Source organism: Chelonoidis abingdonii, chromosome 11 (assembly GCF_003597395.2).
Source record: "Chelonoidis abingdonii isolate Lonesome George chromosome 11, CheloAbing_2.0, whole genome shotgun sequence".
Lineage (NCBI taxonomy): Eukaryota > Metazoa > Chordata > Testudines > Testudinidae > Chelonoidis > Chelonoidis abingdonii.
In genome coordinates, this window is record NC_133779.1 from 36,815,257 (window position 1) to 36,838,421 (window position 23,165).

Below are 23,165 nucleotides of genomic sequence, written 5' to 3' on the forward strand. Positions count from 1 at the left end.
GCCGCACCCACACTTGGAAGATGGGCGTCCTTCCAGGTGCCTCAAGTTGGGCACCCCAAATCAATGAATCACTCTTGGAAATTTAGACCATTTAAATGTATTTACTACCCCAAAAAATACAGATGAACTGAATGCTGCTGCCATATTCCACACGTACTGCTGAGTTACTCTCCACAAACTCAGCTGCCGCCTCAGCAACGGCAGGACAAGTTTCCTAACAGTCTCTAGCTCTTCTCTCTCCTAAGGTGAAATCGGCTGAAGCATGTAAAAGCCCCAATGGGAAAATAAAGCAATTCTAATTCCCATTAAAGGAGACAGACCTATACTGCTGAATGAAGGCCCAATGCTGAAGGGTGTTTTGAGAATTCAACACTAGGTTCACTCTGCTCCCGATGAAGTCAATGGGTGCAGAGCATGGGTCGGCGCCTGCCTGCTTTGGAAAAATATTCTCCCCTAGAATGCAAACTCTTCAGCACTTCTAAGCAAGTCTGTGCAGGCAGGATCGTGAGCGATGATGCATTTCCCTGTAAACTACGCCCTGGGGTGAAGAATCCCTTCGCTTGACGCACCTCAAACGGAAGGTACCTCTGCCAACGCCATGATTGCTTCTCGGTGCTTTGCTAGTTTAGCTCTGTGCAGCATGGTCTTTGCCCAAAGCGGCAGCTCAGGTAGGCAGATTTTTTTGCTTGTTTTTCTCTTGGTTTGATATCTGAGAAGTGCAGCGAGGAATGACTGCAAATGCTGTTTCCTCACAGCAGAGAGGCTGCCAGCCGGCTGGCAACGGCCCTGTCCGCAAAGGAACCAAGCCAGGTCCCGTCGGGCTTCTTAGCTGGGTCTTATAAGAGCCCCTGTGCAAGGAGGGAAGTAGTCTGCTTGAGTGCAATCTGGCCTCCGTGTAAATGAGGAGTAACCTCTGCGGCCCCTGATGTAAGACTAGTGTGAGAGGGGCATAAGAGAAGACTTGGGCTCGTCATTACGAACTGCTCATTAGACAGACTTCTGGGGCCAGTCCTGGAGATTTCCAGTGTCTCCTTTGTAGATAATGAAAAAAGCACCTGATCTGAAACATATTGGGCCTGACCCACAGCTTGTGAAGCCCTAGTGAAGTCACCAGCTGCAGTCCTGCCTCCTGGCACTCCATGTTAACCACTGAGCTTTTCACTCACCTCTGGTGGGAGTTGCTGGTATTAATGCTTAATTCCCACTGGTTTCAACAGGAGTTAGGGGCCTAAATACCTTTAGGGGTCTGGGCCTCAGGATCAGACCTCTCCTGAGGGGAAAGGAAATGGAGCACATTTGATCTGAGAATCAGTAAGAGCCACTAAACAGCTGGTTCCCTACAAGACGATTGTTACAGAGCCCTTTTTCACCAGCTGGGCTGAGGGAGAGAGCAGGAAATATTTCAGGACAAAAAGTAATTAGTAGCAAATGTTATGGAGGTAAGAATAATAAAGAGGTGACAAACAAGTTAACTTATTGTAGGCATGCTGCAAACCTGGACTATTTGGTCTGGACTAAGCTCCGGACCGGATGAGTAGGGATGGAGCCCGCTGTCAGGGCCCTGAGTGTTAAGACTGAACTCAGATTCTCCACTGTCTGGCACCCTGTGCTGTCATTTGCACCAGTGCAAAGTGCTAGCAAAATGTTACTCGGTGAATGGGTGCATTGGTTTACTGCCAATCAGTTTTTAAACTAGCCCAATCCCCGTGCGGACACTCTTACTTCAGTTTGCTTTACACCTGTACCTAACCAAAATAAGCCCACGCCTAACTTTGCACTGACTTTGCTAACTCAGTTTCAAATCACACCTCTGCTTAAGCCCATGTAACTTGCACACATAGAAAAAGGCAAGGACAGTAGTGTTACACACCCATTCCGCACTCAGGTGCAGGGCCGCAGGGGACCAGCCCCTGTGTCCATGAAGTCTGCAGCCTCCTCCACATTCCTGGAAAGATGTGGATCCTTCTCCCCAGACTGGCGAGCAGAGCAGCCTCCGGCAGCTCCGAAACAAGCAGCATAGGGGCTGAAGGGAGGAAGGATGATGCGGTGGTTTATGACTCAGGAGACCTGGTTCAATTCCTTGCTTCAGCACAAACTCCCTGTGACCATGGGCAAGTCCAAGGGATTTAGGTGCCTAACTTCAACTGATTTCAGTGGGACTTAGATATCTAAATACCTTTGAGAATCTAGGCCTTGGTCTGTCTGTGCCTCAGTTTCCCCATTGGTAACTGGAGACACTAGCATTTCCCTAGCTCACAGGGGAGTTTTGAAGATAAATACATTAAAGATGGTGAAGTGCTCAGATACTACACCCATGGGGGCCATGTCAGGACTGTAGCTAGCCAGAGACTCTCTCCCACTCCCAGCCTGTCTAATCCCCTGCATGGAGCAGGCAGGGTGGGGCTCCTGTGCCTGAGGGGTCTGATAACTCCAAACAGCTCTTTTCAGCAATGGCAAAAATCTTAAGGTCTCTGATGATCCTCATTATTTGAACACAGTCCTGGGTTTTATTTAAATTTTATTTATAAACGAGGGATTGTTCCTATAGCCACATGGAAAAACTGCGGACGGCGGAACTCTTGAGGAGAGAGAGTATTGCAGGGACTCTTGATCATCTTAGATTGACGGTGAAGAGACCCAGGAGGTATCTAGTCCACCCCTGCTCAAAGGAAGGACCAACCCCAACTAAATCATTCCCAGCCAGGGGCTTTGTCAAGCCATGACCTTTAAAACCTCTTAACGGATAGAAGATTCCACCACCTTCCCTTAGCGGATAAACCCACTCTCCAGTGCTTTACAAACCAGCCCTACCAGTAAAAAAGTTTATTTTCCTAATATCCAACTATCCAAACCATCTCCCCATGCAACTTTGAATCCATCCATTGCCTCTTTCTGTCGAGGATGGAAAGGGGAGAATTGCATTCAGGCATCACACACCTAAGCTGAAACTTTGTGCAAGGTCACTGCAGCCTTTGTGAGGGCAAAACTGTTTTGCTTCTGCAGGGACTGCAGTCGTGAGCCCTTTGTGGAGAACCAGCAAGTCAGGTTTATCCATAACTAGCAGATTTTTATTGAGGGAGCAGGGCTGGGAGAGGACTTATTAAGTGGGTTATTTAAGTCTCACCCAGCTCTAACACTGTATGCGACTAGGTCACCCTTAAGTCTCTTGAGTACTGCTGTTGTTACAAATGGGGAAACTGAGGCAATGAAGACGCACAAGAAATCTCTGTCAGAGCCAGGAACGGAACACAAGCCTCTTAAGGTTTGTCTACCCAGCACAAGGGAGCGTGGCTTCTAGCCCAGGTAGACGGACATGTGCTAGCACGCTGAAAAGAGCAGTGTGGACATGATGGCAGAGGCTAGCTAGCTGAGCTCAGACTCAGGGTGTCAGGCGGGTGTCAGGCGGGCTTGGACTAAGGCAGCCATGTCCACGTGGCTATTTTTAGCATGCTAGTTTGAGCAGAGCTAGCGCAAGTCAGTCTACCCAGGCTGGGAGGTTTGTCCGCAGCTGCAGTGCAGACCCCCCCCCAAGTTCCCAGCTCTGTGCTTTAACCACTAGACCATTTCTTCCTCCTCAAGGAATAGAGCCAATGCAAACCTATTCAGTTCAAAACCTGCATTCATTTTTAATGTCTTTTTCCTCCCTTTTTAGTCAATAGTGTTGAGTATTTAAGGCCATTCGTAAAGTACCGGGAGAAAGTGGCTTATGACAGAGCAGCTTTAGAATGGATGCATCAGAGGGCAAAACGAGCTACCAAAGAGCATGAAAAAATCATCCAGCTAGAATTCCAAGCCTATCAGAGGTATGTTTGTGACAGGGTCCCCCCAGGGTGCCACCTGGAACTGGGATATCACTGAGCCCCCCTGATCCACCAGCCTAGGTGACAAGCTGCTGGACCCGCTCCTGGTCTTACACTTCCACCAGCATTCACACAGCCAGGGACGCATCCTGCTGCAGACTCTATGACCAGCCACGTACCCTCAGCTGGAGGACAAACCCAAAATTATATCATCTTGCGCTGCACAGGGAACTGCACAGCATAAGCTCATAGAGTTCATCCCTCCCTTAATGTGGGAAGGAAAAGCAACACATGATTCTCACACACTTCACTCCAAACGTACTGGTTTAGATTAAAACATAAAATAAGTTTATTAATTACAAAAAGATAGATTTTAAGTGATAGCAAACATCAAAGCAGATTGCCTAGTAAATAAACAAAAATGCAAACTAAGCTTAAGATACTAGAAAGATAGGGTGTGACTTAGCAAATTCTCACCCTGGCTAATGATACAAGCAGGCTTGCAGATTCTTAAGGGACAAGGTGGATTTGTTTTGCAGCTGGGGATCCGCACCCCCTTTCCAAGTCCTTTTCTTTATGAGCTCCTCTTAGGCGTTCAGTTGTTGGGAGTAAAGAACTGATGATGTCACTCCCTGCCTTATATAGCTTTAGCATGTGGCAGGAACTCTTTGTTTCAAACTTGGTTGCCAGACCAGTTTGTGAAAAAATACTGACAGTAGGGTGACCAGGTGTCCTGATCTTATAGGGACAGTCCCGACATTAGGGGCTTTGTCTTGTATAGGCACCTATTACCCCCTACCGCCTGTCCCGATTTTTCACACTCGCTATCTGGTAACCATAACTGACACCCCAGAATGGAGTTCAGAGTCATGTGGTCTTAGCCAACCGCTTTCCAAGCTCAACTCCCCACTGGTCACAGCTATTAATAGCCCACACAACTCCTTGAACAAAGATCTTGTGTTCATACATAGCAATTAAGGTTCCCAGAATGAACAGGGAAAGTTTTGTAAACACAATGGAATTGGCTGGGTGATTTCCTTCAAAGACCTTCTGTGGAGGAAGTTTCTCCAGAACTTGAAGAGTTACAGAAGCCATTACAGGTCTGTCACATCTTACGCTGGGGTTACGTTCCGCAATCAACGCGTAAAGGAAAAATCGCGTATAGTCAAAATTACATTGAGTGTAATGGTGGGTGGAATCTCCTGCACTACAGGTACAGTATTAAAATTGTTACTTTTCTCTTTTTTTGTTTTCGCTGACCGCCTAAAGCTGAAGTCACATATGTTAAATGCGCATAAGATGCGACAGACCTGTACTTATAGGCTGGCCGAAATGTTCACAGGAAGGTTCAGCTATTCCACAGCCCATTGTCTTTGTTGATGGGCCATTAGCACTGTCTGATTTCTTCACTGTTGTACCTGAAAGGCTGGCTGTGGGTCTTTTTCAGAGTAAGCCCATTTGAAATGCAGATCCATAGTCAAAAGTCATAACTTCAGATACAAAAATGATGGACGCATACAAATAGGATAATCCTATTCAGCAAATCATAACTTTTCCAATGACACCTGACATGACCCAACTTGCACAAAATGCATCACAGCTATGCGAGAATCATATCATAATATTACCAGTGTGAATATGGGGTGTTGTGTCGAGTTATTCCATGTCTTTGTGGGACAGTGTATGCATATGGGTAAATCTTGGCTTAAAGTTCTTGTGGTTTGCAACCTAATAATAATCGGAAATCAAGGTGCTCTGTACGGTAGGGACCTTCACTTTTGTTGCAGAAACTGAGGGAATACATTGACTGATGCATAGCGTTCTTAGTACTGATCATTTGTTCTGTGGTAGCTCCTGGGAGCTCCAGTCACAGACCAGGATCCCTGAAGTCCTGTAACTGACTCTTCACCGTTTCGCTTACTTTCCAGGACATTCAAGCTGAGGTTAAGCAGGGACACGAGTGCTTTCACCAGAGACTTTGAGATAACCGGGAAGGCCACCTCAGAGCCTGCAGATGTTTCTTTCATTTACTCTGGTGTCTTGCAAGGTAAAAATTAGACTCAGCCCTGCAGAATGAAATCCTTGCGATAGGATGGTCAGAGCAGGGCATGCAGCCTGATCCTCCAACCTGGAGGAGACGGGAGCTCCATCAGCAGGGTCCCCCTTCTCTTTCAGGTCTTTCCGCTTAGTTGTGCTGGTGGTTTTGTGCTGTGGGCACCTACCTGCTGGCACATTAACTGAGCCCCATCAGACTTGTTCCACAGACACTAATGCAGCTCCCATGCTTACTGACAGCGATTTGAGCACCCAATTACGCCAGGCACTGCCAACATTCCCAGGAGCCAGCCAGCGGACTAGCAGTATTGCAAGCAAGGGGGAGTGCAATCTGGTGCGTTCTGGAAAGTTGGGATCAGCAGTGGCGGGGAACGTTGCAGGTGGTCCAGAGCATAGGGAGCCAGTTGATTTGCCCTGGAGTGACCCCCCCCCGTGGCCATTGTAGCAGGCAAACCACCGCCCCCAGCCATGAGCGACGCTGGAGCCTGAACGCTGTGGCAAGCCCAGAGTGCTAGAATTGACAGGGGCAGAGGGTTTCATGCCCTTACAACAGCCTCGGCAGTGGGCTCTGGAATGATGTTGCTTTTTGCTCCACACCTTAGTGACGAGCTATACCCAGAATGCAGGGACCAGTCCTAGCCCAGATGTGAACAGCTGATCAGTGGTTATTAACCTCAGGCAGGCCCTTCAGTTACCGCGGGGAACCAGGTCAAGCTTCCTTCTCATTGTCTATGTCTGGATGCCTGCAAAACAGATGAGCCTGGATCTTTCTGCCACGGTGCCATCATCAATGGCCTTTTTGAAGGGTTTATCAGAACCAAGAATGGCACCTACTACGTGGAGGCACCCAGTGCATTCACCAGCAATGCGACGTCTCCAGGCCAGACACTCATCCACCATGAGAGTGACATCGGTGAGTCCTTGGCTGGGCTTTGGCACGACTGAGCGTAGTCAAACGATGCTTGGCTCTTCAGTTTCCCCTGCCGTCATGGCCTGTTCCCTTTGCACTTCAGTAACGACGCCTTCCCCCTCTTGACCTCTAAGGATTTCATAAACACTGAATAAGGTCAGTAAGACTCGCAAATCCCCTTTCAATGGTGCATTCTGATGTTCCATTTTGCACATGGGAAAACTGAAGCACAGCGAAATGAACTGACATACCTGCTGTCATCCAGCTAGTCAGTGGCATTGCTGGGAATGAACCCAGGAGTCCTGACTCCCAGTCTATCCTTGCGCTTGCCACTGGGCTTCACTGCCCTCCCAGAGCTGGAAATAAAGCCCTGGAGTCCTGATGCACAATCCTCTGCCACAAGCCCTCTCAATATTGCCCAGGGGTGTTTGGAAGTGATGTTGCTCATTTTGCATATCATCCCATTGTGATATTTCTTTGAGTAACATCTGAATTTCTGCTCTAGATTATTCCATTTTAGAAGATCCATCCTCTGCTTCTTTGATGAGGGGAACACATCAGATCTTGTGGAATTTCCAGCAAGAGCTAAAATTAAAGGTGAAGTGAAATTGAAGAGAAGCATCTTAAGTGGAAATGAAATAATTTTAAGCAATGATTGTGCTGCAAAAAAAAAAAAAAAGACTGCCTCAGGCATTGATTGCTTTGAATTCACTGAATACAATGTCTGTGTAAAATGTGACAGGATGGAATTCTAAGGACATAGCTTTTCAGAGGCGTGGATCTCTCTTTCCTAGCTAACTGTTATGGTCTGTGGATTCCCAGAGAGAAAGAGACAAGAGGCTAATTATATGGCTGAGAATGGGGGGTCCAGCTCAGAACTTCCTCTGCATTTGGGAGAAGAGTTGGTTGGTTTAAAAAAAATTTTTTGAAACATTTCCCCAAGTTTTTTGGTGAATTTTTGAAATTTGCAATTTTGTCCGAAATCTAATTTTAAAAAAGTCTGCAAGCTGGAGACAAAAAGTGTGTGTGTATGGGGGGGAGAGAGACTGCCAACATGCCATCAACAGTTTTCTCCTGCTTCCCCCCCCCACAATTCAAAAGTTCATTGAAATTTCAAAATGTGAAACTTCTCTATCAGCTTTATTTGGGAGAGTTAAGATGCAGGGGGGAGAGGCAGTTGTTCGAGCCCATATTTAATTTAGTGCAGGCAAACAAAATCCCTGAGTCTCCAGACAAATGATAATTCCAAAACCTTGGGCCAAGCTGCATCAGTTTCATCTCATAATTTCATAGAGTTTTAAGTCCAAAGGGCCCATTAGATACATCTAGTCTGGCCTCCTGTATACCACAGGCCATAACGTTTCACCCAGATACCCCTCTACTGAGCCCAGTAACTTTAGTTAGATCAAAGCACCCCAGGCCTCAGGAGACAAAACTGTTGTGTGCCACAGGCAAAGAGCAGGAGAGACTGAGGTGCACCCTTGCCCCATGCCCCTGCAATGGCAGGGAATTGATTAGGTGGGATATGCCGGTGCCCCATGCTGCAGAGGGAGGTGAAAGCCGTTAGAAACACACGTCGTCGTGGTTTGCCAGTCAGCCGCTCATCGATCTCTGGCTTCCACCGAACACCAGCCAAAACATGGGTGGCTTTCAGCTGAACTTGGCTTTGAAGTTTTGGGTTGGTTTTGAAGGCAGGTCTCAGGATGGGAACCCAGATGAACTGGAACAAATGCAAAGGTTAAAGTGAGTCCTAGGAAGGAATTTCCTCTGTGAGCAAACTATGGCAGGCTAGTCCATAAACATCCACTTGTGCTTGCACTTTCCTCTGGACCAGCTCGTTCTGGCCACTCTCAGAGGCACGATGCTGAACTAGAGGAACCACTGATCTGATCCATTCAGCCAGTGCCATTGGCTTTGATTTAGCAAAGCATTGGTGTTCAGTGGAGCATTAAGCGCATACTTGGCTTTATGCATCTGCATTAATCCCCTTGACTTTGCTGAATCAGGGCCTATGTTCCTAACTGAAGTCGCTGCTGTTTTGTTCAGCTTTAACTGATGATCTTACTACACACTTCTTAACTCTTTGTCGAAAAGGGAGAAACCTTGGAAAGGCAGAGAAGGAGTCTGGATTACTCTAGGATGTCCTGCCTGCTGTACCTTCAAGCTGACTACTTGTTCTACCAAAGATTTGGCACCATAGAAGCAGTGATTGCTCAGGTAAGAAACTGGGTGTTTTTAATTAATATTTATTAATCATAGACTATTAGGGTTGGAAGGGACCTCAGGAGGTCATCTAGTCTAACCCCCTGTTCAAAGCAGGACAAATCCCTAAATGGCCCCCTCAAGGATTGAACTCACAACCCTGGCCAATACTCAGTTATCGCTTTATGCTTCTGGTCAGTTCACATGTGAGGAGAATAAAAATAATCCCTCCCTTTCATCAAGTGCTTTTCATCAGCAGATCTGAGAGCACATCACAAAGGATGTCAGTATTAATATCTCCATTTTACAGATGGGGAAACTGAGGCACAGATAGTTGACATGATCTACCTAAGGTCATCCAGTAGGCCCATAGCAGAGCCAGGAATAAAACCCAGATCTTCTGAGTCCCACTCCTGTGCTCCAGTCACAAAAAGTGTGGGTGGTGCTTTTGATCATGTGAACATTTGTCTCCCCTGCAGATTGCTAGCTACATAAAAGCTGTGAATGCAATTTACGAAGGCGCAAATTTTGATGGTATCAGGCACATCGACTTCAAAGTGAAAACCCTAAATGTAAGTCGACTGGGCACTTAGGGCTGGGTTTGTCTCAAAACTCAAATGCCAGGGCAGATGGATTTCAGATTGAATTTTCTAGCGGGCAAGTGTGGAGATGAATGAAAACTGGCATAACGAGAGGTGATTTGAAGGGACCTGGATGGGTCAGGGATCCTTCACTCTCAGGTTGCGCATTCAGATCTAATTTATGATGGTAGCAATTGCAGTTTTCATTGGGCGGCCTCTGTGAAATGTGACTAGGAACAATTTCCCTTGCTCTGCGTCACAGGCAGTAACCACCTGGCTGGCTTGCTAGTGTTGTATCCATTCTGCAGATAATCCAGGAGAATGATCCTTCTGACTCTATGGAATCACCTTTCATCGGCCCAGAAATGCTGCTGATGCTGCACTCCAAGTCCAACTGGAATAGCTATTGTCTCTCCTACCTTCTCACTGACAGGGATTACAGCGGAGTTCTAGGGATTGCTTTTAATGGACAAGTGGGTAAGAAAGAGCTTTTTGGTGATTTGTATAACGTTTTGTCCAATGAAAAGTGGGGTCATCAGTGTTACTGGAGTCACCAAGTTACACTGTTAAGTGTTCTTTTTGTTAGCATGTGCTCTGTGTGTAGTGGTTACAGAAATGTGTTGTTCGGCTTTGTGATGCAGGCTCACGTGGAGGAGCTGTTGCAAATAGCAAGAGAGTTTCTGCTCTGAGTGTCTCTAACTAGAGTTGATTATTGGGGATGAGTTGCTTGCAGCATTGGCGTCTGGGCAGAGAGTTCTGACAGAGACCTTGCCTGCATGCTGTTCATGAGCATCTCTGCTCAAGGGCAGGTATTATAAATCAGCAGCACTCGGAAAGCGCACGCCCTCTGCATCACTGAGTTCTCCTCTGATAGGAAACTGAAACCTGCCTCTGCTGTTCATATTCCTGTAGTACCTAAAGGCCACAACCATGAACAGGGCCCTATTGTGCTAGATCAACAGTCTGCGACTTTTGTCTTTTACACCATCCCACAGGCCCAGACCTGTAGCTGGTCCAAGTGCAGAACACTGGCTTTAAATCTGCTGGAGTTCTGTACTCTCAGCAGCTTCCAGACCCAGGTGCTTGGCTCCCTGCTTTTCCGGCTAGCGTCACCGAGACCGTCTGTTTTTCCTTTCTGTGTCAGGCGACTTAGGGGGGATATGTTCTAAGCACAGGCAATTCCGGGACAAGGAGGTGTCTCTGAACACTGGCTTGATCACGCTGCAGAAATATGGCCAATATTTGCCTCCTAGGATTCTTCATCTTACTCTGGCCCACGAACTTGGCCACAGCCTGGGAGCTCCGGTGAGTACAGCCGGTGCATGACACAGTGAGAGTGACATTGAAAAGCAAAGTGAGGTATTGGCCTGGAAGCCTCCCCTTTGACAAACAGCCAAACCAGATGCGTGGCGGAGAAAACTGCAATAATACATTGCATTTCCCAGAGATCTCAAAGCACTTTATTAACACAGGTCAGCATCATCACCTCCTTGCTACAGGCAGGGAAACTGAGGTGCACAGCCAGTGCAAGCTCACATGGGGAATTTGGCATCGAACCCAGCTCTGGAGGGGCCCTATGCCAATACCTTAGCCACTGGCCCATGTTCATTTCCCACAGGGCTGTTCCAAAATCCAGTAAAGTCACTGGGTATCTTTCCACTGATTTGGGATCCAGCCCTAAACAGGGATACACCTTAGTCCTGGAAATGTGTCTAGAACAAACCCTGGGTTCTGAGCAACCCCAAACCTTGCAGCCTGGGCTTTTTACCTAGTTTTTTCAAACTCTTGCTTTGAGGAAGCTGGGTGTGCCAGCATTCAAATGCTTCAGTGCGCCTCCGGGAGGGTGCGTGGCTGGAGCTTTGTTCGTGAATGGCTAGGTTTATACCGCTAATATATTGCTGTTGAATTAACTTATTGGCTTGTATGACGAAGTCCAGGGCTTTGGAATATTTCATTATGATTTGCAATTGGAAAGAACGGTGGAGTTTGCATTGATGGGTTACTAGCTTGTGTCTCGGTTTGGCAACACCAATGTAATGAGAGGTGAGTTTACCTTCGTGGTCTGAGCTATGCTTGTGTGGACGCTGATTGAGAGGGGCTGACCTCGGGTTTACAATAACTGGAACCCCTGAACCAGAGGTTGCAGTCTAGACTCAGATTCCATGAGACAGATACAGTGACTTGCTGTGCTGTGCTGAGCTGAGCTGCTCTTCCGGGAGAGATGCTAAAACCCAAGCTCTTGCCTGCTCAGGGTAAGTGTTAAAGATCCCATAGCCCCTTTTACAGGATCTTCCTCAGGATCCTCAATGATCCCTGAGATGCTGGAAAAGTTGACTGAAGACAGCAACTATCAGGGATGGCAGCAGGTGGATGATGAAACTGGGTGGTGTTGGGCTGCTGTGTTCTACCCCAGAGGTGGCTGCATTTGGTTGAGTGAACCATTCTTGTGCTGGTGCTTTCTTATTGTTGTTGTTATTCATTACACACTGTATTATGAATAATATATTAATATGAAATATAATTATATTAACAACAACACAGTGTGCTACAGAGCCCCACTGAGATCAGAGACTGATTGTGTTAGGTGCTGTATATACCCAGTCTCTGCTCTGAAGAGCCTACTGTCTAACTAGTTCTCTATCTCAGAGTTTTATCCTGCTGTCTAAGCACTTTCCACATCAAATCAATAGCAGTAGCGAAGTCCCTAGCAGATTTTGCAGAGTCTGTGGCACTTCTCCCTTTTTGTGATCAGAACTCTGCTTGGGAGAGGGGCTTGGGGGGTGGTGGTGTTTTCTTGGATTTTATTAAAAATAGACAAGCCAAAGGTTGTGAGGGGAAACTGAGGCACAGAACAGGGAAGGGACTTGCCCAAGGTCACCCAGCAGGTGAGGGCAGAACCAGGACTGGAACCCAGGGCTTTTGAAGCCTAGGACGCTAGATGACACTGACTCTCTATATAAAGTCTGTGAAACAATTTGAGATGAAATGTGCTATAGCCATGTGTTGTTATGATTCAGTTACATTTTAATAACATGAAAGGATTGTACTGTATATGAACATCTAAGGACCTCTAAGATTCTAACCACATTTTTATGTTTGGACAATAGAAACAGCGTGATCTCTCTTCCTGCATTCAAAGAGTCTGATCTTCTGTTTCAGCATGATGAGAGTGAGGAATGCGCCCGTTTCAGCTTCGACACCACGCATGGGAACTACCTGATGTTCAGCTACGCCACAGATGGATGGCAGTACAACAATGACAAATTCTCCCCGTGCAGCATTGAATACATTGGGAACATCCTAAGAGCCAAGAAGGACAGGTGCTTCGTTGGTAAGACCTGGTAGCTGTGTTTGAATCATTTAAATTCCACCCAGCATGCATTGCAGATAATTCACGGGTTCTTTGCTCAGGGCCGAGAGACCTCTTAATCTGGGAAGTGATTTATAATAAAAGGGTAGATTTTGTTTCACTAGAGTTGGAGGCAGGTCTCCCAGATGGCAAAATATTTTCAAAAACTAGAATTAGTTATCCTGGCGACGCAGCTGGATATCACAGCTATGGGGTGATGATTCATGATTAGAATAGAATAGAATATTATGGTGATTAAACAGATGTGTGTATGGGAGGGAGGGAAGAAGAGAGAGATGTGCATAGGGATAGATAGATTGATTGATTCAGAGAGGCCTTGACTGGAGTATTTAAAATTTGGAAGGGGACCATGAAGATTGTTCAGTCTCTCTTTTTAGCAGTACCATATTAGAGGAATAAGGGGTTATTCTATAAAACTGATTTGGAAAGACTCCATCAGACATGCTGTAGACCATAGTGGGATCCACTGCAGCTAAACTTTATAAAATGGCTAAGTAATTTTAGGACCAACGACAAAATATGCTCAAAATAAAGGTTAAGCAAAGCTCACACCTCAGAGAACAAGCAGAGGGGACACGGGCCAGATAAGAAATTCTGCTCTTCCCTGACCCTTCCCGCAATACACATCATGGTAAAAAATCAACTTTAAGGCATCGTTGGCTATTGTCACCAAGCATCAGAGGTTTGTCACTGTTGGACATGCTGGTCCAATGATCTGACCTGGTATGGCTGCATCTCAAGAGAGCCATTATCACAATGATTTCCCTGTTTTTCCTCCTCCCCTGGCAGAAACTGACCGCCCCATCTGTGGGAATCAAATTGTAGATCCAGGGGAGGAATGCGACGCGGGCAACAATGACTCTGACCCTTGCTGCTATGCTGCCAAGGAGCCAAACGGCATCCGGTGTAGGCTGAAGCCAGGAGTGCAATGCAGGTAGGCATCTCCAGCAGCAGGCGCTCGCCACCTTTCCAGACAACTGTCCCCCTTTCAAGAATCTGATTTGTCGTGCCTACTCCCAAGTTCCATCTCACTTCATAACGACTTGCTGACAAAATCAGCCATAAAAATACAAAAGTGTCCCAGTCCGCTAGTACTGAACCATGGCCGACTTTCTCATTTTGACCATATAATTATCAAATAAATCAAGTGGAATATAAATACAGTACTTAAATTTCAGTGCACAGCACACCTTGCTGTATAACCAAGTCATTGTCTGTATGAACTTTTAGTTTGTACTGACTTCGCTAGTGCTTTTTATATAGCCTGTTGTAAAACCAGGCAAAGAGCTAGATGAGTTGCTGTACCCCCTGGAACACCTGTGTACCCCCAGGGGTACACGTACCTCTGGTTGAGAACCACTGGTCTACAGTGCCTGATCAATGGTTCTTTCCCCTCCCATGCAGACTCTGCAGGGGGCACTTGTTTTGCAGTCATTCCAAAATCCCGCACATGGCAGTTTGCTGGAGATGCCAAGGGTCACTTAAAAGGAGCATTTTGAGGGTGCATTCTTGCCCTCACTGGATACTGCAGGGAATGAGCTATGTTAGTTATGAGAAATATCCAAGAGGCTCTCACGTAATAAACCTCATGGAACATGGCACTGTGAATCTGACCCCTTGTTGGGATCTGACCCTGTGATTCCACAGTGTCTAGGTATTTTCAGACCTGATGCTTAAATCACTGAACCATCCTCTCCTGGGAGAGCTCAGATGGCTTCACAGACATCTAGGAAATGAAAAGACCCTGCCTGAAAGAGCTTCCAGCCTACAAGGCATGTAGAGGAGATGAACAAGCCGGACAGGGCAGGGAGGCAGAGTAACACTCATAGGATATGTTTAATTCCTTCCCAAGCAAGCCCCTTGGGTTTGCTCCAAGAGGGCTTCCCCTCCCCAGCCCTCTGCAGTGTCTGTACCTTCCCTGAGTCAATACTGGGAGAAAGGCTGGCTCGGGGTATAGTTACGCTACCGCTCTTGGCTTCTCCCATTTGATTCTGGAAGCCACTGCCTCCAATTCTACAGCACCTTCATCCAGAGATCTCAGAGCACCTTACAGACATTCATTATTTAATTCCTGCCCCTCTGTGTATTATTAGACTCATTTGACAGAGGCTCATTCCTCAAATTTAGGCACCTAAATCCCCTTGAAATCAGTTCAGGTGTCTAAATCCCTTGGGAGGTCTGGGTTGAAATGACTTGATAGCAAGTCAGTTGCAGAATTGGGTAGAGAATCCAGGAGCCCTGCCTGCCTTTCCCCTGCTCTAACCACTAGTATCCACTCCCTTTGCAGCACTGGGCATAGCACCCAGCAGTCCTGGCTGCCAGGGCCCCATGCTCAAACCGCCAGACAAACACCACCTCTGCTAACCAAGCCCATCTACAAATGAATTGGGAGGGTCTCGAGCACTAGCCAGAGCAAGGAGCAGCATGGCGGCTGGCGTAGGGCGGTTATGGTTCAGGTCATATCCAGCTGCTCCGTAACATTGTTGATTACTTACATGTGTTTGTACGTACATTTCTCGCTCTTCCAGCTCAAGCCAGGGCCTGTGCTGCAGCCATGAATGTGTCTATAAACGCCACGGGGAGCTCTGCCACGAGGAGACGGACTGCACCTTTGAGAGCACCTGCTCTGGACTAACGGCTGAATGTGCTGCTCCCCTTCCCAAAGCCAATTACACTCTCTGCAGCATGGGGACCCGGATCTGCTTAAATGGGGTTAGTGCTCAGAGCCAACCACAGCACCCCCAGGGGCCCGATGCAGCTGGAGAAACTAAGAGCTGGAAAAGGCTGGGCAATAACTGTGCTTAATGCATGATTGACGGGCCTGGAGGCTGCAGTCCTTTAATCATCCACAGGGCAGGTCCGGCACAGGCAGCAGGAATGCTGGCTCTCCCCAGTTTAGGCACAATTAGCTCGCAGAACTCAGTGCCACTAGAGATCTCTGGGACTGAGTTTAGCAGCAGTCAGAAAGGGGGCTGAACCTTTACATAGCAGGAATTTCCAGAGCTGCAACAAAAGCATTGGGTGGGATTTAAACTGCCCTGCAAAAGGGCATAAACCCCAACCTTGTAATTAACATGGGTGCGGAACCAGCATTCCCTGTGAGCGGGTTACATCAGAAGTGCTTGCTCCTATGTTTCTTCCACCTTGCTCTGAAGTAGCTGGTTCTGACCCCTGCCATAGGGAAGATACTGGGCTAAACAGACCCAGAGTGTAATTCTGGCCACCCATTCACCTCACGGTTTGCTCTGTGGCTGCTGAGGCCCTGCTCGTTCTGTGGGTGAACGGAGGAATCCTGTCAAACAGGCACCTTCCACTGGAAATTAGATCCAATCGGACTGGACTTGGGGACACTTTCCCCCTCCCCCATTAAATGGAACCAGCATTTGTATATAAAGCTCAGTCCTACACACTGGCACAGATCCTCAAAGGTATTTAGGTGCCCAATTCCCATCAATTTCAATAGGAGTTAGGTGCCTAAGTACTATTGAGGGTCTGGGTCCTTCTGCTCTGGACAGATCTCTAACCCTGGGTCACCTCCCTCCCCCAGCATAAATCCCATTGCTTATTCCTCAAACCAGTCCTTTTATGATACTGTAGCTCTGCATCGGATCCCTCTGCGTCAAGCACGGCCTGGAGCAATGCGACTGCGTTAGCACATCCAGGCAGGAGAAATGCCACCTCTGCTGCCAGCAGCCAGGTATGCAATCCTTCTGACTGCCTGAAAAGCCCTGGTGTGGCTTTTTCCTAGAGTGAGAGGAGGAGCAGCAGCCTGGAGACGAGGGAGGACAAGGGCTGTGGGTGAAGTTGTCAGGAGCAAGCAGCTCAGGGGAATGTATTCGAAATAGGATGCCCTGACACAGTAACCTTTGCTGGCTGTAGCACAGCCCTACCTAGAGGTAAAAAAGCAACCTCAAAGCTTCCTTTTATAATAGGATTAAGGCTCTCCAGGGTGCTCAGTGATCTATTTATACACAGCTTAGACAGCCCCGATGCTCCAGTATATGACAAACCAGCAGAATGGCACACGGATCGATGTCAAACCCTGAAGTCGTGCTTTTCAAACTCCTGATCTAGGCCAAGTGCACACATGTGCCAGTACCTCCTCTGCTCTGCTGGAGCGTTACTTCAACAGCACACACATCCCACTGACCCCAGGCACGCCCTGCAGGGACAGGATGGGCTACTGCGATAAGTTTCACGTCTGTCGGCTCGTGGACGAAGACGGACCCATAGCCAGAGTGAAGAACTCCATCTTGGATTTCATCGAGCTGGAGGATATATCAGCCTGGATGAAGGTAAGCAGCTGCATGAGATTTTTTTCCCCCTCATCTCCCTCCCCCAGAGTGACCAGGGCCCAGAGTTTCAGTGGGAGTCAGGGCCCTTTGAGGATCTGGGCCTAGGTCTGTAGATCTACAAGTCGGGGGGAGTGAGCGGTTAACACAGGGGGCTTGAGATCTGGGGTTCCTACCACTGGCTCATCTATGACCATGGGCAGTTCACCTGCCTCTCCCCTGTTCCACATCTGTTAAATGAAGGTAACAATATCCTCCCTCACAGGAGTGAATGATTGCCTGGAAACCACTGTGGGTGAAAGTGTATCATGGTGGAAGGGAGTATGGGGGACATACACTCAGCGCTTGGTTTTCAGAGCTCTCGTTGGTTCCCACTGGGGTGGAAGGTGCTTGGATGGCCCTCGTGATAGGGTTCTGGTCTGGTTTCGTCCCTCAGACGCGCTGGTGGGCTGTGCTCTTGATGATCCTGACTCTGGCAGCTGTGATGGCCGGTACCGTCTTCCTCTTCGGAAGGACGCTCGACAGCGAAGAAGGCAAGTAACTGCTTTAAGCAACTCCCGCTCCGTCCAGTCCATTCTTTGCTTTCTCAGGCAGGATAAGCTCATCGTCAGCAAGCACTGTCCCGGAAACGGTCAGGGAAAAGTACAGCCCAATGTTGCTGGTACCTTCTGTTCAACCGACACCACACTGAAAACTGTTGCTGAGCTACACACACAACCCAGCACCACCAGAGAAGCCACGTGTAACCTCAATTTCTAAATGTTCCCAATTCATATGGTTAAAGCTAAGGATGCAGCCAACCAAACTCAGCGTCCAGGTTTGAGCTTCCAGATAATATAATTTTGTAGAGGACCCTGGATGACACTTTGAATGATAGAACCAAACTTCATTTAAAAGAAGTAGTAGCAGCAAACAGGTGTGCAATTACCATTTATGCTGACATTCAGAGATGGAATGGTGCATCAATGGACCATCAGTCCACTACGAGAATGAAGTACAGCCTTATAGCCCTGTAACCTACCAGTACCCTTTTGGTGTTAATGGGAGCTCTCTCCAATTTAGCAAGGCCACTCCTTATCCTAACCCATTATAAAACTAATTACCATTAAAACCTACCTATTCCCATATCTACATTTCCACCCCCTCTTTACTGGCTCTTTACATTTCATGATTGAAATCAACATCTGCACCAACGTCCTTCCCATACTCTCAGTACAGACAGCATTTTTATAAAACATCCACAATTCTCAAATACACTCGTTAAAAACCCTGCTAAAACCAGCTATAATCACAACATAACCCTGGCTTAGGTGCTTGCTACCTTCAGTTTTCTCATCTTACTAGTTACTTCTCTCTCGCTTCTGCTCACGCCAACTCAATTACCCATACTCCTCTGTACTTAGCCTAATTTAGGCCAAAGTCTAATTTCTACTGATTTCTTAACCCAATACGTCCAGTAGGCTACATATGGAAGCTACCACTGTGCTTATGTCTGCTAGGGGGTGAAGAACCCTTAACTTGCACCCAGTTGAAAATTTCAGGGGGAACCATGATGAGATCCAGCTGTTAAGAAGCTGAATTCCCTTACACTTTCCCCATTAGCCCGCTCTCTTGCATCCTTCCCCTCACATCAGCGATGACCTCAGACCTGCTTAGTTGCAAGCAGAAACCTTTTGCCCCTTGTTAGAATGCAGCCAAGAAACTGACCACACTTGCCCATTCAGGGAAATACGAGGTGCATCCTGCCACGGACTGTGCAGCAGGAACCCTACCTGGACAGTGCTGCATGCTCCCCATCCAGCTGGTAACATCATCAACTCACTGTGGCGGACAGAATGGAGGAGAGCTTCTGCCACTACCAGGAACTGTCACATCCTCTCCAGGCTGGATGAATGGCTACCTGGCTTTGGGCTCCTATGCCATAATTGGAGCCGGCTTAACACAGGTGTGGCTGTGCCAAATCTGACCATGCCTGGGGCAGCTGAGATGCTGCGGAAGATGCTGCACATACTGGATGGCTGCTCTTTCATGTTGGGCTCCCCAGAGGTCTTCCTTAGCTGAATATTACAACTCTGAGGCCACTGACTGGCTCTTAAGGCCGTTCAGCTGCTTTCCCTCCCTCCGCCAGACCTTGCTTTGCCCACAATCGCTTTCTCTCTCACATGTGCTCTTTCTATACACACCCCTTCTGCTCACTGCTCCTATAATACAACAACTGCCCCCACCCCACTAATGGACCAGCTTCTCCCTGCTCAGCCTCTCTTACCCATATAGCTGTGGTCCAGTGTCACGTGCTCCTAAGGTCCTGCACCATGCACCAGAGATCTTTGTATGCTCATCTCCATTGCCCTTATGCTCATGAACTCACAGATCTTAAGGCGAGAAGGGACCACCACGATCATCTAGTGTGACCTCCTGCCCATCACAGCCCACAGAACCTCACCCATCCATTCCTGTAATAGGCCCATAACCTCCAGCTGATTTACTGAAGTCCTCAAATCTTGATTTAAAGACTTCAAGTTACAGAGCATCCACTAGTCACTCTAGCTGAAACCAGCAAGCGATTCATGAGAGAGCTAAACACCAGGGAAGGAGAGGAGTTATTTAAGGCCTAATGTTGGCACAAGAACAAATGGATATACAGAGGAATGAAGTTCTGGAACAGCCTTCCAAGGGGAATAGTGGGGGAAAAAAAAAAAAATCTAATGTGTTTCAAGACTGAGCTTAAGACATTTATAGAGAGGATGGTATGAGGTCTCCTACAATGGCATGTTGCCCATTTGCAACAGCTATTAGCAAATATTGCCAACAGCCAGAGAGTGGACACTAGATGGGGAGGACTCTGCGCTACTACAGATAATTGTTTCCCAGGTATCTTGCTGGTAGGTCTCATGCACATGCTCAGGATCTGACTGACTGTCATATTTGGGGTCAGGAAGGAATTTTCCTCAAGTCAGACTGGCAGGCAGAGACCTGGGTGGTTCTAGCACATTTCACTTTGCCACTCCCTTGAGCACAGAATACAGCAGAGAATCTGTTAAGGGGACACAGATCAAAGCCTCTAGGAGTTCCTCAAATATCAGGTAATCCAGGGCCTTAATGGAAGTTCCATGCTGGTTTTAACACGTTTATGTAGCTGTTCACAGGGCTGCGATAGCTCAGCTCTCCAGCCATTTACAGATGTCCCTTTGCACGATTTCTTTGCACAGCGGCTTCATGGTATGGATTCTATTCTCTATGCAACCCCTTAAGAATGTAAGAATGGCAATACTGGGTCAGACCAACGGTTCATCTAGCCCAGCATCCTGTCTTCTGACAGTGGCCAAGCAAAGCCACCATGCAAGATGCTCCTCCAAATCAGAAGCAAACGGCGCCTCTGCCTCTGGGTAAACCCACAAGTAGATAGAGACCCAGACAAGAACCCTAGCTCCAAACACCTTATCATTGGTAGGGTTCAGAATCCAGATATATATCCAAATTTTCACCACTGGTTGCTTTTGGTCATAGTCCACGCATATACAGGGGGAATTAGAGATGCAGCTGTTAGTTCATCCATGGGACTACCACCTGGATACCTAATAATAGGGAAGCTGCTTTACAGGAATCATTGATGATGGTTGTTGCATTTTTATCTTTTACTTAGAGGAGAAAAGCATGAAGTGCATTGTCAAGAAGAACTCATTCAGCAAGCAACCTGAGAAAAGGCAAACATTAATATACTGGGAACACGAGGAGCTCTACGTTGAAACAATGCACCAGGAGTACGAGACCATAATATAGCAGATGCATGTCATCCTGATCCAGGTCTACTCTTGGAAGGCATCACCATCCAGAACACACAAGCAACACGTTGGAGCAGCTTTTTCAAAAGAGCTCAGCTCCCATTTAAGCAACTAAAAGAAGTGACCAGATTTTTCAAACATGCTCAGCATCCAGCAGCTGCTGCTAAAAATCCAGCTACCCGTAGTCGGGACTCCTGGGTTCTACCTCCAGCTACTAGAACAATAAGTGCTTTATGCATAAAGATATTCCTTGCTCTGCCACTGACTTGCTGAGGTACCTTTACCAAGTCCCTTCACCTGCCTGCGACTCTTCTTCCTGCCTGTTTGAAAAATAGGGGGAGAGCTAATGTCTGTAAAGCACTTAGAGATCAGCTATAAGAAGAAATGGAGGAGAGAAGGGAAAAGTTATCTGCTGCTGCTTTTACTGGGCCAAATCATTTAGTGCATCATGTTCTCAAATAAGGAATTTCACATTAAATACACATTTTTAAAAGCTTGAAACTTTTCACTTAGGATATCTAATTTCCCTCCTTTGAAGAGTCTGATTCGGCTATCCTTAATCACAGTCCATCCTATAGGAGTACTCCCACTGAATCCCATTGATTGTGAGGCCATAAGAGATCATTATGATCAATAGAGTCAATGCTGCAAGAACAAAATTATTCAGTATTGGGGGGTCACGGCCTGGGATAATGTGTCAAAAAACCCTCGTCACTCCCACGGTTTAACATTCTTAGGACAGTAAGGGGTAAAAGTCCCCTTCCTCTCCATTTGATAGAGTTCTACAGTTATTTGCAGAATCGGTTCTTTGGCCAGATCTTTTCATGCCATGACTGGCTGGTTAATTGTCCTAGGTTGGGTTTTTTAAGGTACCTAGCACTGAAATAGTTGGCACTCACTTTCCAGACGGCCGAAGTTTCCTAACGGTCTATTTAGATTGTACGCTCTTTAGGGCAGGGAGAATGTGTGTGTACAGCACCAGCATAATGGGGCCCTGATCTCCTTTGTGGCCTGTAGGAACTACTGTAATAAAACCCACCAAAAACTGCAGAGCCGGCATGCTAACACCAACCCATGAGCAAAGGGAAGTTCCAGAGTCTTTTATTGGCGCCGTTGCATGGCTGAGTTGCCCTCCAGTGCGGTGTACTACATCTCATCCCCGAGACAGTAGCATGGAGGAAACAGCAAACGCTGGAGAGAGAGAATGTTCATTTGATGAGGTCCTTCATGTACTTCCAGCCATCCTGGGTGTATTCACGGACCTTGGTGGGAGCTACAGATAGAGCAGACACGGTGGCCTGAACTCCTGCAAGAAAAGTAGCGGAGAGCTGTCCTGAGAAGAGCATTAACACAAAGCTGAACTTGTACTGTTATTCATGATGGATGGCATAGATCTCCTCATTTAATAGGTGAGATCTATTCTTATGAAGGGAGGTTTCAGACAAAGCTAGGCATAATTCTTGTCTCATTTGGCATCAGTGGACTCGGAGTTGGGGAAATCTGTCTCACACCACCTCAAACCAGGTCGGAAGGATGGTTTTGTGGTTAAAACAGCACCAGGACTTGGGAGATCTGGGTTTTATTCCTGGTCCTTCCATAGACTCCCTCTGTGTAACCTTGGACAAGTCACTTAATTCCAGGGGGCCTTAGTTTCCCCGTTTGTAAAATGAGGAAATTTAGCTGCATCATGAGCGTGCTGCACTAATTTGCTACGTGTCTGCAGAGTGCTTTGAAATGCTCAGATAAAAATTGCTAGAGAAGGACAAAATATTATCGTAAGGGGGTAGAGGAATAAAGGGAAACGTCTTCCCTTTTCACAGTAGCCTAGCAGGGCAAAGGTTGAGTTCAACTGTACTATGTATCCTTATACAAAAAGCCAGTTGTGTTTATAAACTCTTCAATCTTTCATCAGAGACGGGACTTCTCAGGAGTAAAAGTCATCATAAGCCACGTCTAGACTACGCGCCGTATCGGCACGTTAAAATCGATTGCTCAGGGATCGATATATCGTGTCTAATCTAGACGGGATATATCGATCCCTGAGCGCGCTTATATCGATTCCGGAACTCCACCAACCCCAACGGAGTTCCGGAATCGACATGGCGAGCCGCGGACATCGATCCTGCGCTGTGAGGACGGGTGAGTAAATCGATTTTAGATATTCGACTTCAGC

General features: G+C 47.2%; 2 protein-coding genes across 2 annotated transcripts in view; one reads left to right on the forward strand and one right to left on the reverse strand.

The window, feature by feature from the left end:
* The first annotated feature begins 598 nt into the window (after positions 1–598).
* On the forward strand, positions 599–17,760 carry LOC116838433 (disintegrin and metalloproteinase domain-containing protein 10-like). Its single transcript, XM_075071360.1, is given in 15 exon segments — positions 599–668; positions 3,653–3,803; positions 5,729–5,847; positions 6,610–6,768; positions 7,271–7,362; positions 8,860–8,982; positions 9,447–9,539; positions 9,857–10,025; positions 10,693–10,853; positions 12,708–12,879; positions 13,708–13,852; positions 15,447–15,630; positions 16,516–16,615; positions 16,993–17,213; positions 17,647–17,760. Coding segments are annotated over 15 exon segments (2,073 nt in total).
* Positions 17,761–22,077: 4,317 nt separating this feature from the next.
* MICOS13 (mitochondrial contact site and cristae organizing system subunit 13) overlaps positions 22,078–23,165 on the reverse strand; it is a 9,940-nt gene continuing 8,852 nt past the window's right edge. The window contains exon 3 of the mRNA XM_075070887.1: positions 22,078–22,334. Coding sequence (XP_074926988.1) covers positions 22,201–22,334 — 134 coding nt within the window. The 3' untranslated portion in view covers positions 22,078–22,200. The remainder of the gene's footprint in view (positions 22,335–23,165) is intronic.